This window comes from Amphiura filiformis, chromosome 3 (assembly GCF_039555335.1).
Source record: "Amphiura filiformis chromosome 3, Afil_fr2py, whole genome shotgun sequence".
Classification (NCBI taxonomy): domain Eukaryota; kingdom Metazoa; phylum Echinodermata; class Ophiuroidea; order Amphilepidida; family Amphiuridae; genus Amphiura; species Amphiura filiformis.
Window position 1 is genome coordinate 41,936,722 of NC_092630.1, and position 14,612 is coordinate 41,951,333.

A 14,612-nucleotide genomic window follows, 5' to 3' on the forward strand; every position below is an offset into this window, starting at 1 on the left:
TGATATGAAAAATGTGTTTTATTACAATTGAGTTTATTCCAACAAAGGGTGCCAAAGTTGTGTTACTCCTTCATGTAATTATGTGCAAAATTTGGGTTAGGGTTAAGGTTAGTGTTAGTTTAGGGCTAGGATTAGGGTTATGATTAGGATTAGGGTTAAGATTAGCTTACACGAAATAATTACATGAAGGATCTACCCAAAGTTGATAGTCATAATTGTTCAGATCATGTGATTTACTTATAATAATAATACTAGTTTTGCTGGAATAATAAGTACCAAGTATAATCCTATTTTTTGTATTTCTGTTTCTTTTGCAGTCAACCGGGTGCAGCTGTGAAGAAGTTCAAACAAGAAATGACACCACCAAAGACAAACTGAAATTGACCCTTGACCTTCTGTGATAGTTTCCTGGGGACAAGACGACCTCGTCATCTCCTGACAACATTTGACACCTGTTGCTTTATTTTCCTATAGCTTTACACATTCACTGATGTACATAGAAAATTTGCCAAATGTGAAAGCTTGTTTTCAGCGGTTGTTATGTTATTGAACTTGCAGACTATGGGCAGAGTATAATGATATTTATTTGCTTCTTCTTCCTCTGGCTGATTTAACCTTTCTTCGTTTCTGTTTGTGTATGCTTGCTTGTGTGACTTTTGTTATGCTTGTATGTTTTAAACTGTTAGATTCAGTCAAAACTTTCTGGAAATATGATAGAATATGTCTTATTTTTTATTGTAAGATTTAAATGTGAATATAGTTAGATGAAAAATTATCTGATATTTTGAATATTTTTCTTTTGGGGAAGGGGAGGGTTATTTTTAAGTATATCCCAACACACGTAACATTTGTATTTTGGAAATATGGGCTATATATTATCAATTCAAACTTTGTTTCAAACAACATTGCTTTTGTCTTCATGATAGAAGTGGCATTTTATAATTACCGTACATGAATGCCCTATACCACTTGCTTTTAAGCACAAAACTTTTGCTGTTGTCATAGGATAGTTTCTTATAAACTAAGAAAGGTGTAGACTGCTGCCCTCAACTGTCTGGATTGATGACTAAGAAAACTATGGAAAAAAAGTGCTGGACTTTGCAACAGGATTCTTGTGGCATAGAGCATGCGCAGTTGCCTAATGACCAAGTTTGTTGTTTTTGGAACTTCAGAGCACGATCTTGTCCCAATGGCACTGTTTACAACGGCACGTTACATGAGTGGCGCTAGTCAGTTGCGCTTTGGGGCACAACCAAAGTTGCGAGAGAATATGTACAAAAGTCTGACACGCTATGAACTGTAAGTTATTCAGTTGTCACTCTGAAGTATAACACAAGTACATGCCCAGTGTAGACGAGTGGTGAATTTAGTCTAAGAAAGGTGTATCCAACTGATGGGACCTAGGCTAATTGGGTAATTGCACCTGTACACAGACAGTTGTCAACATTTAGGTAGCATGTGGATGTGGTCATGTAGATGCACTCTACAGGTGGTTATATGAAATAAGTGCTCCTTGAATGACAAGTACATTTACATGCACATTCACCTGCTACCTAAAATGTCTTAATTGTCTTTACATGATTATGAATAGGCTGCAAGACATGATATATGTGATGCGATCAAACAAAATCAGTCGGAACTCAGAAATATTCGATTTTCAGTTTCTTATAGGATAGTAAAGAGCATTTACAAAGCTGGAGTTTGCAGAAAACCATATTGAAATTGAACAACCAGTTCCAAAGATATGAGCATTAAAGAGTTTCCAAAACAGGAGGAAACAAAAGAAAATATGTTCTTTGTTTGGTTATATCTCAAAATCAATATTTCCAAGTTCCGACTGATTTTGCTTGATCGCATCACATATGCTTATTTATCATTGTGGGTGTACTTCTTCACTGTTATCTGTGGTCCATACCAGGCAGAAACCTACAGCCCATAATTCCCATGCAGATTGTGAAGTACCAATATAAGCAATTTTGTACAATTGTATGGTCACTTGGTGGGATGATGTTCACTGCAATGGTACAACCTCGATACAAATGCAGTAGTACACATACCATAGTGTAATATCAGATTCGAGTTCATGCTAGAAACCTCATAAAGGAACAGTGGTGTCATACATGCCATTGTTTTATGATCAATTAGCGGCAACTTTATCCGAAACCGGTTGAAGTCAAGTCAAATTGACTGCAATGGCTAGTAACAGTTGATATGGGAGGCAATCGTTTGATGCCCTTTTTTAAGTGCAAGCATGATACAACCATTAGCGATATACTTGTGCTAAGTAGGATTATGTATAGCAACAACTTTTTCCTTATTGTCTATTATACAAATATTGTTTGTTCATGAGGGAAATTGTGCAAACTATAGACTCATGTAGTAGGCCCATGGTCTCCAGTCACCAGGGGAAATAATGTGCACCATTTCCTGAATAGAGAACAGTCAATATTTGTTTTATATAATTGAGGAACATAAAGTAAGAATGATGAACTGATCCGCTGAGTATCAGGGTAGGATGGATTAACTGTCGTGTTGTCCAGTGGGCAAAAAGTTACTATTGACAGGTTTTGAAGTCATCACCAATCAATGGTAATTTTTTTATGGGAATTATTTTCCTTGTCCTGAAATTTCAGGGAAATAATCACAATATTTTATGTCATGAAATTCAGTAACCACCAAAGAAACGACAGAGATATTTTCATGCATTATATTATGTAATATCTCTGAAGTCTGCGCAGTCCACAAATTATTTTTGCTATCTTTACATTTTTATTTCTTTATGGAATCATTTGGTGGAGACAGGGTGACAATGGCAACATGTTTGTTAGTTTTCTCTTTTTTTTATCGTGCATGTCTTTCTGTTGTTATTTGAGTCATCTGTGTAGCTACTTTTAAGTCAAGTCAATCAGCCATCATGTGCAAACTAAAAAGGGTGAATTACCATTTCGCTCTGTAATGGGATATTTAGGTTAAAATCCACACACCCCCTATGGAAGACATAACAACTGATCAGTGCCAGAAGTGTGTAAGTGCAATAGCTGCCATGTGTAGATGAGTACAGGATACTGTGTGTAAATTGCAAAATATTCACAGGGGAGCTATTGCACTTACCCACTAATGGCACTGTGCAGTCGAAAAGCTTAATCTCCCACACAAGGAGTGTAGTTTCAAATGGAGTCACTCATTCAGGTAATGCCCATTTGAAATTCATACTCTCTGCATGGAAGATTAGGGTCATGTATTCCATAGGGGTTATGGACTTAAAATGGAATAGCCTAATGCCTCTTGATTCTCTGATGTCAATGATAAACTAGACTATACTCTGATCAGCTCGTGACTCATACATTGTGGATTGATATAGAATGGTGTACACTCAACTGGGCGCAGCACCTACGCAAGATGCGCTTTGCGTGAATTTACGTGGGTGCAAGTTGGAACTTTATTGACTTGCACAGTAACAACAACCGAAAATTTCTTGCCCATTACGAGCTGATAATAGTATAGCAAATTAATTGTTATGCCTTATTGAAAGTCTTCATGGCATATGCTGGAAATATGCTGGAATCAGACTCACAAAGTGGAAAGAGACACTGGTGACCAACAACAAACAAGTTATCACCACCATCATCATGAGCAAACTGTCATACACATCAGCTAACATATTGGATACCCAATAAGCGCATATTATAATTAAAGACAGGGATAAAAAGAATTTATCGCGTCTGATGTCACTGTCAATTACGATCCTTGATTGGTTAACACAGGTTAATAGCGCATAAAAGGAAAACAGATCTATCTGGTGCTGATCGAAGAAAAGGAACAGCAGCAAATGGCGAAAAATTAAGTACTTTTACAAGGCAAAAAGCAGCTTTTCTAGGCATTGTTGACATGGTGCCTTCGCCAAAGAAAGTTTCCTACTATAAAGACCTAACTTTTGAGATGGTTTGCACGTTGAAAGTGCAAAATTAACAATAAGGCGACTGGTTATACCGCGCGTTCAGCAAGTCATCATCACGACACTTGTAAACAAACCGTGCTCGAGTTTGATTGACAGATGACGTCAGGCGATACATTCTTTTTATCTCTGTCTTTAATTATAACATAATTCCACATGGCTGCTGCTGGTCTTTTACTGATTTGATTTGTATCTGTCAAATCAAGATGCTTGCCCAAATGTTTCACATATTTTCGTTTATTATTTGTATGTGGAAGTTTTCAGGGTAGGCGGGTAAACAGAAGTGGTAGATGGAGGTCTTGATTTGATAATTGCTATAAAAGTGCTGGTTACTGTTAATGAATATAACCAAGACATGCATGCAAGACGTATCAAAACTGAAAACTGATATGTTTCATTTTGTGGGAGACTGAAGAATGATGCCGTAGACAAAACAATTTTTGTAACATATTGTGTATATTTTCCAAAACATTTTTTTAGATACTCTGTATAATGGGTGCATGTGTGCAAAGCGAGGCATAACTCTGGAATACCCTTCACACCTATGTGTTATAGTGCGCTTTATTCCATAAAATGTACAGTGTGATGGGTATTCCAAATTTATTCCAAAAGCAAATATATAGTAGGCAAAGAACATAGGGCTTTGTAGTAATCACTGCAAAACTTGCACAAAGTCAAGTTAAGGATCTCATGTTTATTTGTTTGTTTGTTAATTTGTCACTTGGCCTTAAATATATATGACATTGTGCAAGTTCTGTAGTGTTTATGTAACCTTAGTGCATGTACTGTAGGGACTCAATGCCCGGCAAGTCAATCAAGAAAAAATAATAACCCTGACTTCAAAAGTTGGGTTGATATGTGAATCTGAAATGAATAATATGAACAAACCGTGTACAGGAATGGACTATTCCAGTTGAAATCCATACCACCCCCTATGGAAGATATGACCATAATCTCCCACACAGGGAGTGTGAATTTTGAATGGGGTTACCTAAATGGATGACTCCATTAAAATCTACACACCCTGCCTGTGTGGGAGATTAAGATCATGTCTTCCAAAAGGGGGTGTAAGGATTTCAATTCGAATAGCCCAATTAGAGTACAAGTTATTATTTATCTTGTGTATATGAAAGTGGACAGAAGGTGAAAGTTGTATTTTTTATTTAAAATGTTTGATTTATATCATGGAATTGGTTGTATATCCAGTATTAATGTAGTCTGTGCATTGACCTTTGATCTATTTTTTTTAGAATGAATCTTACCTCAAAATTGGTCAAAGGTCAATTCAATATGATGTGACCAATATTGGGGTCACAACAGTTTGGTAACATCACTAATTGCCATGATTACTGCTTAAAACTTAACCCTAATGCCCCAAGGGCATTTTGGCAACTGAAAGGGCAAGGAGGAAGGAATGAAGAGAGAAAACTAACAAAGTTGTTTGCTCTCATCTGTATTCGTACCCAAGACCCCTTCCTTGTATGCCGACTCGTAGCCACAGGGCTTTTGCTTGCCTGGCCAAGGAAAGCAGGCCGATGTATCACTTGGGGTGACTGCGTCATCTCATCACGTGGGATTATGCACGCGTAGTGCATATACCATGGAGTAGTCCGTAGTACCTGGGCGTGTTAGGGTTAAGAATTTAATAGCTTTGGTCAAGTCAAACTTTCATTCCTGTCTGAGAGTGCATTTCTGTATAGAATATCAACTTTCTTTGTTTTGTAATAATGTATAAATATTTAAAATTCACTTTTCAAATAATTTTGATTCAAGTTTGTCTTTTTGGAGGCAAGTGTGTAAAATATTGAGACATTTTTTGTTATTTGTTGCCGAGAACATTTCTGAAAGCACAAACGTTTATTTAGTTATGACTGTCTTTGTTGCTATGGTTATGATACACTGTGAATGTGGTCCACTTTTGTATAAACCATAGGATGAGCTATCCACAAACTTTGAATTTAGTAGTAGTCAGAAAACGAGGCCTAAAACTGTACATGATAGTCAGTGTAATCGTTTATAAGGCTGTAACTATTCATGGGGGAGAGAGATATCGTGCTTATGTTGCATTAGAGAAACCGTGCTTGTATCGCATTTGTCTTTTTTGCTAAGTGGAAAACTGATTTGAGGGAGATGATTATTGTACATACACTACTCTTCTGTTTGTGTTGTTGTTGTTGTGTGGTTCAGCTCAGGTTTATTGAGTTGTTTAATTTTGTTGACTCTTCCGGTTGGGTCATTTGGGTTGAAGTTCATCTGTCGGTGAAATTGTGTTTGAACACTAATAAATTTTGGTTGAAAATGGGTATTATCTTTAAACGACTTCATTTCAAAAGTAGTTTGTTTGTCTGTGATCCAAGAATTTATGATGTGCACACTACATTTGAATAAGAAAATTTCATTTTGCAGTGGGCATAATACTAGCATTATGAAATATGTTTAGAAAATACCTGTTTTCAACACGAGGTCGAATTCCATTGTATTACCATTCAGTTTTCAAACTGATAACTAAATCTTTCGAAATATTTTTCAAGTGTTTAATTAATTTGAGATGAATATTTGGATATAAATATAATGTATTATATAAAATTGGACAAAATGAAAAGAATACACATCAACCCAGCCCACTTTTTTTCATCTATTTTGTTGTTAATAGAAAAAGAAATGAAATTTGGTGGAGTAAAACAAAATTGATCATATATGGATGTTGTTCCTTTTTTTAAACAAATGAACTTGTGATTTCTGCGCAAGGTTGAAGGTATAACTGTAATATATAATACCATGCGAGGTCTTTACAGTTGGTTGGTAGGCCTAGGTCAGTAGACGTCGCCAGACTAGATTATGTATTGACGGTGTCCAATTGTATTAAAATAAAAAGGCCTCTTTTTAAACCATAAATGATTTGTGTGACTTGCTTTATTTATTTTTAAGTGTCATAGTTTTAACATGGTGTTTCAATATGCGGATTTAGGGTTTCTATTCTGGAAGTCAATTTGTGCCGAAAGTCGTTCGCACAATGCGATAGGTGTATTGCATTATAACAGATAATCTGCTATGAAATAAGCATATTGCATTGTGGGAAGATATTTCAGCACAAATTGACTTCCAGTAGAGAAATTAGCTTATTGAAATTGATCCCATTATAAATGTGAAGTGATTCCCTTAACTAGTTTCCCCTTAAGTTTAAGGGCCCTCATCAAATTATGCGCATTCTAGTATCAATATCTGTGTATTTTCGGTTAAAAAGCCCAATTTAGGTAATTTTGTATAATTGAATTTGGACAAAATCATTTTGTGTAGAATATAGTAAAAACCCAAGTTTGTTTCTTGTTTTGGGAGCAATTTTACTGCATTTAGTTTCTTTATTTGAGAAATCCAAAAAAAGTTACATTTTCCAAGCAAAAAATGATTTTTTTTTTTCTTGTTTTGTTTTTTTCTTACAAATTCTCTCATCTAACCTACACTGCCCTAATTTGAAGCATACACCCCGACTCTAAAAATTAAAAACTAATATTTCTTGTTTAGGTTTTCAGGCCACCTACAGGAAACAAGCTTTTTAGCTTAAGGGATCTAGAATGAGCGTTTATGGCGTTTCAATAGTATTTTTTGTGGGACATGAGAGCACCTCAGACGTATCAAATTGCATTCTGAATACGAAGCATGTCTTTCTGATATCAAATAATTGTCATTTTTTGAAATTCACGATATAATACAAATTATATGACAAATTATTAAAATTTGATATTTTTCAAATTTTTGATATATAGCAGTCCTCGAAATAAATTTTATAAATCGAATGATATATTCTTAAAGTGTATGTAGCTGGGAGGAAAAGCCGACGATCAATTGAAAATTTTGACCTTTTATATTGAAGATATGGATTTTTCCCAAAAAGACCTATTTTTTTTTGTGTTTTTTGGGGAAAAAAATCCATATCTTTCAATACCAAAGGTCAAAATTTTCAATTGATCGTCGGCTTTTCATCCCACCTACATACACTTTAAGTATAAATCATCAGATTTATAAAGTTTACTTCAAGTACTGTTAAATATCAAAATATAAATTTTAATGATTTGCCATAAAATGTGTATTACATTGCGAATTTCAAAAATCAAAATTATTTGATATCAGAAGGACATTCTTCAGTATTCAGAATGCAATTCTGAATCTGAAGAATGTCCTTCAGAATGCAATTCGATATGTCTGATGTGCTCTAATGTCCCACAATAAATACTGTCCAAACGTTCACACCCTTTCCCTTAATATCCTGTCAAAATATAATATGCTATTGAAAACAGAAAAAAATCTGGGCATTGTTTTAGTTCCAAGTCAATATGGCCACTGATTCATAAACAAGTAAAATAACACTGGCTAAAAACTTGATGAGAAGAAACATAACTTAAGAAATGCATCTAAAATGTTTGAGGACAGAAGAGATGTACGGGTCTCGTAAACTTTAAAGAAAGTGAAGGGAATGCTTTAAGGGGGTACTACACCCCTGCCCAATTTTGTGCCTATTTTTGCATTTTTCTCAAAAATTATAGTGTATTGGTGACAAGTAAGATATGTATATTATTGGGGCAAGGACAACAACTACTGCACTGGAAATTTTATTTCAGCACAGACAACAGTTGTGGAGTTACAGTCAAAAATGAGGGAAAACCAATATTTGATCAATAAATCAATAACTACTTGCCTTGAGTTGCTGAATTTTCAGTGCAGTGGTTGTAGTCCTTGCCCCTATAATATACATATCTTACTTGTCACCAATGTGCTATAATTTTTGAGTAAAATGCAAAAATAGGCACAAAATTAGCCAAGGGTGTAGTACCCCCTTAAGCGAATTCATTTGAAACAATGTATTGTTTATGAATATTGTCACTTTTGTCTCCAAAAGCAAATTAGTTATTTTTGAGCTAAGCATGAAAGTTAATTTCTTGTCAAGTTATGGCATCAGTTAACTTGCAGCATCTATTTAAGATTACAAATTCCGGTTAATATCAACAAATCAGTTTTAAGGATGGTGATTGGTCTGATCAACAGCTTCATCCCCACTTGAGTATCAATGGAAAGCCCACATTTTTCTCATTTAACATGTAAAATATATGGGCCGAGATATGTTATGTAAGCCAAAATGTATTTAGTGGGTTAACCTGGGGCTTTCAAATCCCCACATTTTTGCTCTCGTATCAAACAGAATTGGAATACAGGTATGAAACTTGACAGGTGGGAAGTGGGAGTCGAGGTCATTCAACCAAGTTGGAGATATCATGTGACAAAATTGGACCATCCTTTGAGATACAAATGGTATTGACCTTTTTGGTAAATCCCATAAGCCTTTGCGGGTAGACCCAAGATGTCATTTGACGTCACGCCGATGCACACATCGTTTAATGAACATTTTTACTGTGCATTATTAAGGTGGCGTAACGTCAAATGACAACATCTTTGGTCTAAATTGCAATGAATTGGGATTTACCAACGGTCAATTGGGAAGCTATTGAATACAGAATTAGGGCAAGGTGAAGATCAAAGCTTTGAAATTAACAAGATTCAGTTACCATTTCTGTCTGTGACCACCAATGTTATGTTGGTGTTATAGAACTCTCCTTTGGACATGTCTGAAAAATTTTCATTATGATAAAGAAATAAAACAAAGTTCCAAATTTGGTTACTTCCTGTATTGGGTATTATCTTTCTATTTTGGATATTCAATGTGTTTACAATGGCTAAGAAAGTATCGGTTGGGGCCTAGATTTGTGTATTAGGAGGCTTGTCAGCGTTAGTTAAGCAATGCATGACCCACATTTACGGGAACCCTATAAGTTTGCTTTGTTCTAAGACAACACATCGGTCAAATCAAAGACACATCACTCATTGAAGTTGTATTTAGATGTTGTAAAACTGTTATTTGCCAATTCAAACCGGCCCAAATTGGCCAATCTAAACATTTTTTCCAGAACATAAACATAATATTATTAGCTCTTAATTACAAACAGAAAATGATCAATACAAAAAATATGTGCACAAATCATCTGCAAAAAGATTATCCTGCGGCACATAAGTAAGAACAAGTTGCCGAAAATGACAAAGCTTAAAAGTGTCTACTTGTATTTGCCTAGATTCAAAAGCATAAATCTTAACAAACAGTAAAGTAATGTAAAACTAACACAAAATCATGTTTAATAGGGTATAAGACAAACAGAATGTATGTCAAACTTCTTCTGAAGTCCAACTATTGTTTCTGATCACATCTTATATATTTCATACCCCATCAAAACAATATTAATTCTATTTTTGTGCTTATCATTTCTTTACTGTTTGCTAAGACATAACAGCATTAAATTTGAGCCTATTTATTATTAACATACGACTATGGAATGTTTAATCTAATACTGAATCCTCCAAAGAGGCATAATATTACTTAATCTAAGATCTTAATTATGTAATGAACTGTACTTGAATGAAACTTTATGCACCAACATATGCACCAGTCTCATCAGTTTAAGGTAGACATGCTTTAAATAATAGATGGCATACAGCTGTCAGTAACACATGGAACATGTGACATGATGAATACAAAATAATGGTAATTGCGCAAAAAAACCTGTGATGCTTGGTAAGAACCCAGCCTATCACATATCAATGAACCCAGCATGACTCTGAGAATGAGATGAATTTGGACACCTATAATGCATTTCAAATATTTGTATATTAGGAGTGGATAGATGGTGTACTCCTTTGTTACATTGATGAAACATGACATCTGAGTGCCCCAAATTAACACACATCTCCAATCCACTAGAAATGTCCCAATAATTACTTTGTATTGGTTTGTATTATAGACCTAATGACAAAATTTGAATCACATCATCAAACTCATTCTGAAATCAAGGCCTGAAAGACTTCCATTTTGTTACAACCACACAAGTTATGAGCAAGTTATGAACAAGAAAGTTTTTTAACTTGTTTGCTATGTGTTGCATTAGTGTTTCCTGACAAGCAAGCCAGTAATAACACCCTCAGGTTGTAACCTTAACTCTATCAACTATCTTGTAAATAAACTATTCATATATTTTATGCCAACTCAGTACAGTATCCCTTAAAGCATGTCTACCTCAACATAGTAATATCACATATAATGGGTTATCCATATATGGAAAACAGGTCTTAATCCACACAGGGAGTGGGAATTTCAAATGGGGTTACCTGAATGGGCGACTCCATTTGAATTCTACACCCCCTGTGTGGAAGATTAAGGTAATGTGTTCCATACCTATGGTGTGTACCATGTGGATTTCACCAGGAATAACCCAATAACAGCCTCTTCTGTGATCAGCACTCTATCATGTAAGCCCCAAGCAATGTTGTACTCTTCTTAAATCTCAAATACCTAAAAGTGATATACCACTTCTACAAAATACACATATTGCACGTTGGTATTCAATGTAGAAAACGAAGAGCCAATACCTCAATTGCCATAGTGTGCTACCAACAGGCGCACATATCTGCGTACAGTATCTAAGTACCTAATATACCATAAAATCTGCATACATAGTCATGAAAATTACAATTTTAAAAGCCTTCAAAACATGATTTTACAAATTTTCCAAATAACTTTGGTATTAAAAAAGTGGAAGGAACAAGCTCTAGGAATTACTTAAAAAATGAACAAGAAAACATTTGTTCAGCTTTCAGTTGCGTTGCTACAATATTTTTGTTTAAAAAAACCCAAGTGTGACAGGTGTCATGTATTTAAATGTACCATTTCAGTTCTCATCAAGTTTTAAGTATCAACCTTAAAGTGCAACTTTGTTCAACCAATGTTAGTGTTCACTATTAAGGAGTGCTCTAGTTCCAACTATAAGTTGTTAATATGTACTTTTTTTAAATGAGTGCCGAGTGGATTATAAAGTAAGCCCAGTTTGGCCAATTTAATAGGTATCAAATGCACAGTAGCATCTCCCAGTTATTAGGGTCAAAATGAATTTGGGCATTTGAAAATATAGGATGTTATTATTTCAACATCTCAGCACACATTTTTGATGATTAATTTCGTCTACATTAAATCAGATGAGAACCTTGGTACCAATTTTGATTTAAAAGCAGCTGCCAAGTTGGCACTTAAAATGCAGAACTGAAATGTTACAAGCTTATACAAATACACTTGTCGTGTCATTTTGATAGGTTTGTCAACTTTATTTCTACGAAGAAATCCAAATAAGAAAACAGGTCCCTTTTGAACCTTTTGGCACCTATCATTTGGTTTTATTGGAGAAAGATGTGCACTGCACAACAAAATATGAATTTCTTCGTAAAAACAACTGTTACAACCCATCAAAATAAAATGACATTATTAAGTACAATTTTTTCTTGGTAACTATATATTGCAACAAATTATGATTTAGCATTTTTACTGAACCACCAAGATGTCTCAAAAGGTTTTAGATCAAGGACTAAGTGTCAGGTAAGAAATCCTGGGAGAGGTTCTTGGACCTTGGTTGAGTTCCTATGCTCATGCAAGGGCTGCTAAAGGTGAACCTAAAATGACCACAAAAGCATGAAAATGACACCTATGGGGAACCTAAAGATATCAAAGAAGAAGTTTACAGTTTAATTTTTATACCCTTTCTGGGATTTTCAAACAACTTTAAGATTTACAGGAAATTTGGTACCATACCAATTTAAAAAGGCACCCAATTGGGCGTAAAATCATAAGAAATTGACAATAGCAGATTCAAAGTTTAATATCCAACATGTAGTGGTAGTTCCAAGACCAAGTCCTGCTTTAGTCCTGCATGAGCATGAGAAGCCAAACAATTTTCAAGAACTTTCTCTGGGTTAAAAATACCAAAATAGTTATTGGCAAATGTGTCATTTCAGAGTATTTTTCTCATATCAAATTTGTGACCAAAAAGATAATTTGTTTTCATCTATACACAAGGTGAGTGTTGGGGTGTGATTCACTAAACTTTTTACACATTGTAGCGTAAGTAACCTGCCGTGAAGATACTACGACGATTTACTTACTTGTCGGAACTTGACGATATGTTCCCATTACAAATCCCCCTATTACTTACAATAAGTATAAATTGCAAATCTCCGTAGTGAAGTGAAAGTTACGATACATCGTATCACATCGTATCATAACTTGTGATAGATTTGAGACTTACGACATGTTGTAAATGTTAGTGAGACACACCCCTGGTTAAGTATTGGTTCCTTACTTCATTGAGATCTGTTATCGTGTATACTTTTATACATACATAGGAAAGGCACATGGTAAGCACCAGATTTAGAGTTGTTATCAGTTACAAACAAAATTGTTCCTACAAAAAATAACTACTCATTTGGATTAACAACAGGCTGGTGTCATGTAGAAACAGACGTCTTTTCAGTATTTCCTTATTTTTTAGATAAAATTTTACGTAAACTTGTTACCAAGATGACATGTTCAATCATTTCCTCGGTACAATTTCTGTGCGTTATGAAATGATTTCAGATCATTTGTTGCCAAGGTTATAATTACAATATTAAAAAAAATACCACTGGAAAATTTTAGGCAATGTATTAAATGTTAAAATCAGCCTGTTAGACTAACAATAACTTTAACTATCAAGACATTTATATTTTCCCCAAATGTTAGCCACTTAGAAGAGGCAACACAGAGGTTATATAATCAACATCTTATTTTTGTGTCAAAGAATGAATTTTAACCATCAACCTGAAGGTCAAACCAGGTAGTCAATTTTAAAAAACAAAATTTATATTGGTCCCAAAAGTTTTCTTTACTACCTAAATCATTGTTATAAATAATCTGTGTGTAAAGTCACTTGTATTTAGTTTCAGAAAATTATATCAACACAGGTTCTGTGATTTCAGCAAGCTGTGCAGTATAAAAGTTCACAAAATTGTAGTAAAGATATCCAAAGAGTGGTGTGTCCAGCCATTACTTAGTTGTCCATTGATTTGGGTCCCATCCTTGGCTAATGCCAGGAACAAATTGTAGGTTCGTTGGTAGGAAGGTGTTCTGTTTGCAGTCTTTTATAGGGGGAAGGTGTTCTGTCAGCTGTTAGTTGGAAGGTGCTCTGTTAGTTGTCTTCTGCCTGCAGAAGTATTCAACGGAGTCGGGTGTAGACCTGGCCAACAATCCAGAGTCTGAGAAAAAAAACAAGAGACAAAGTAGTTAGCTTGACAGTTTATTCATATTTTGCTCAGACAATCATACAAAGAATGCAAAACTTTGAATCTCTTAGCAACTTTTGCCATCCATTCTAGGGTGTTCTAGTTCAGCAAATCAAAGACTTGTCTCTGTACAGATCAATACCCTGGGAGCAATACATCGGTTCATAAATTTCATTTTGTAAATCAAAACTTACTAGGCTATTTCTTTGCTAAATCTGAATACGTGTGCAACTAATGAAAGCAAGCATACATAGCATGTACAGCTCAAAGTGTGTGGGTAGTAGATGTCATATCTGACACCATCTGTGAACATTAGTGCCTAAAATAGCCTAAAATGTAATGCAACATTAACACACACAGTGAGAGAAACATTGGGCTATTCCGGTTGAAATCCAGATGCCCCCTATGGAAGACATAACCTTAATTGTCCACACAAGGAGGGTGAATTTCAAATGGAGTTACTTGAATGGGCGAC

At 34.9% G+C, this 14,612-nt stretch overlaps 2 protein-coding genes across 2 annotated transcripts in view; one reads left to right on the forward strand and one right to left on the reverse strand.

The window, feature by feature from the left end:
• Positions 1 to 2,102, forward strand: part of LOC140148543 (host cell factor 1-like) — a 32,469-nt gene extending 30,367 nt beyond the window's left edge. Inside the window, exon 22 of the mRNA XM_072170538.1 lies at positions 318 to 2,102. Within this exon, the coding sequence (XP_072026639.1) occupies positions 318 to 378 (61 nt within the window). The 3' untranslated portion in view covers positions 379 to 2,102. The remainder of the gene's footprint in view (positions 1 to 317) is intronic.
• A 7,733-nt stretch (positions 2,103 to 9,835) lies between these two features.
• The window catches only part of LOC140148546 (uncharacterized), a 143,648-nt gene continuing 138,871 nt past the window's right edge, over positions 9,836 to 14,612 (reverse strand). Inside the window, 1 exon segment of the mRNA XM_072170539.1 lies at positions 9,836 to 14,110. The gene's annotated coding sequence lies outside the window, so the exon portion shown is untranslated.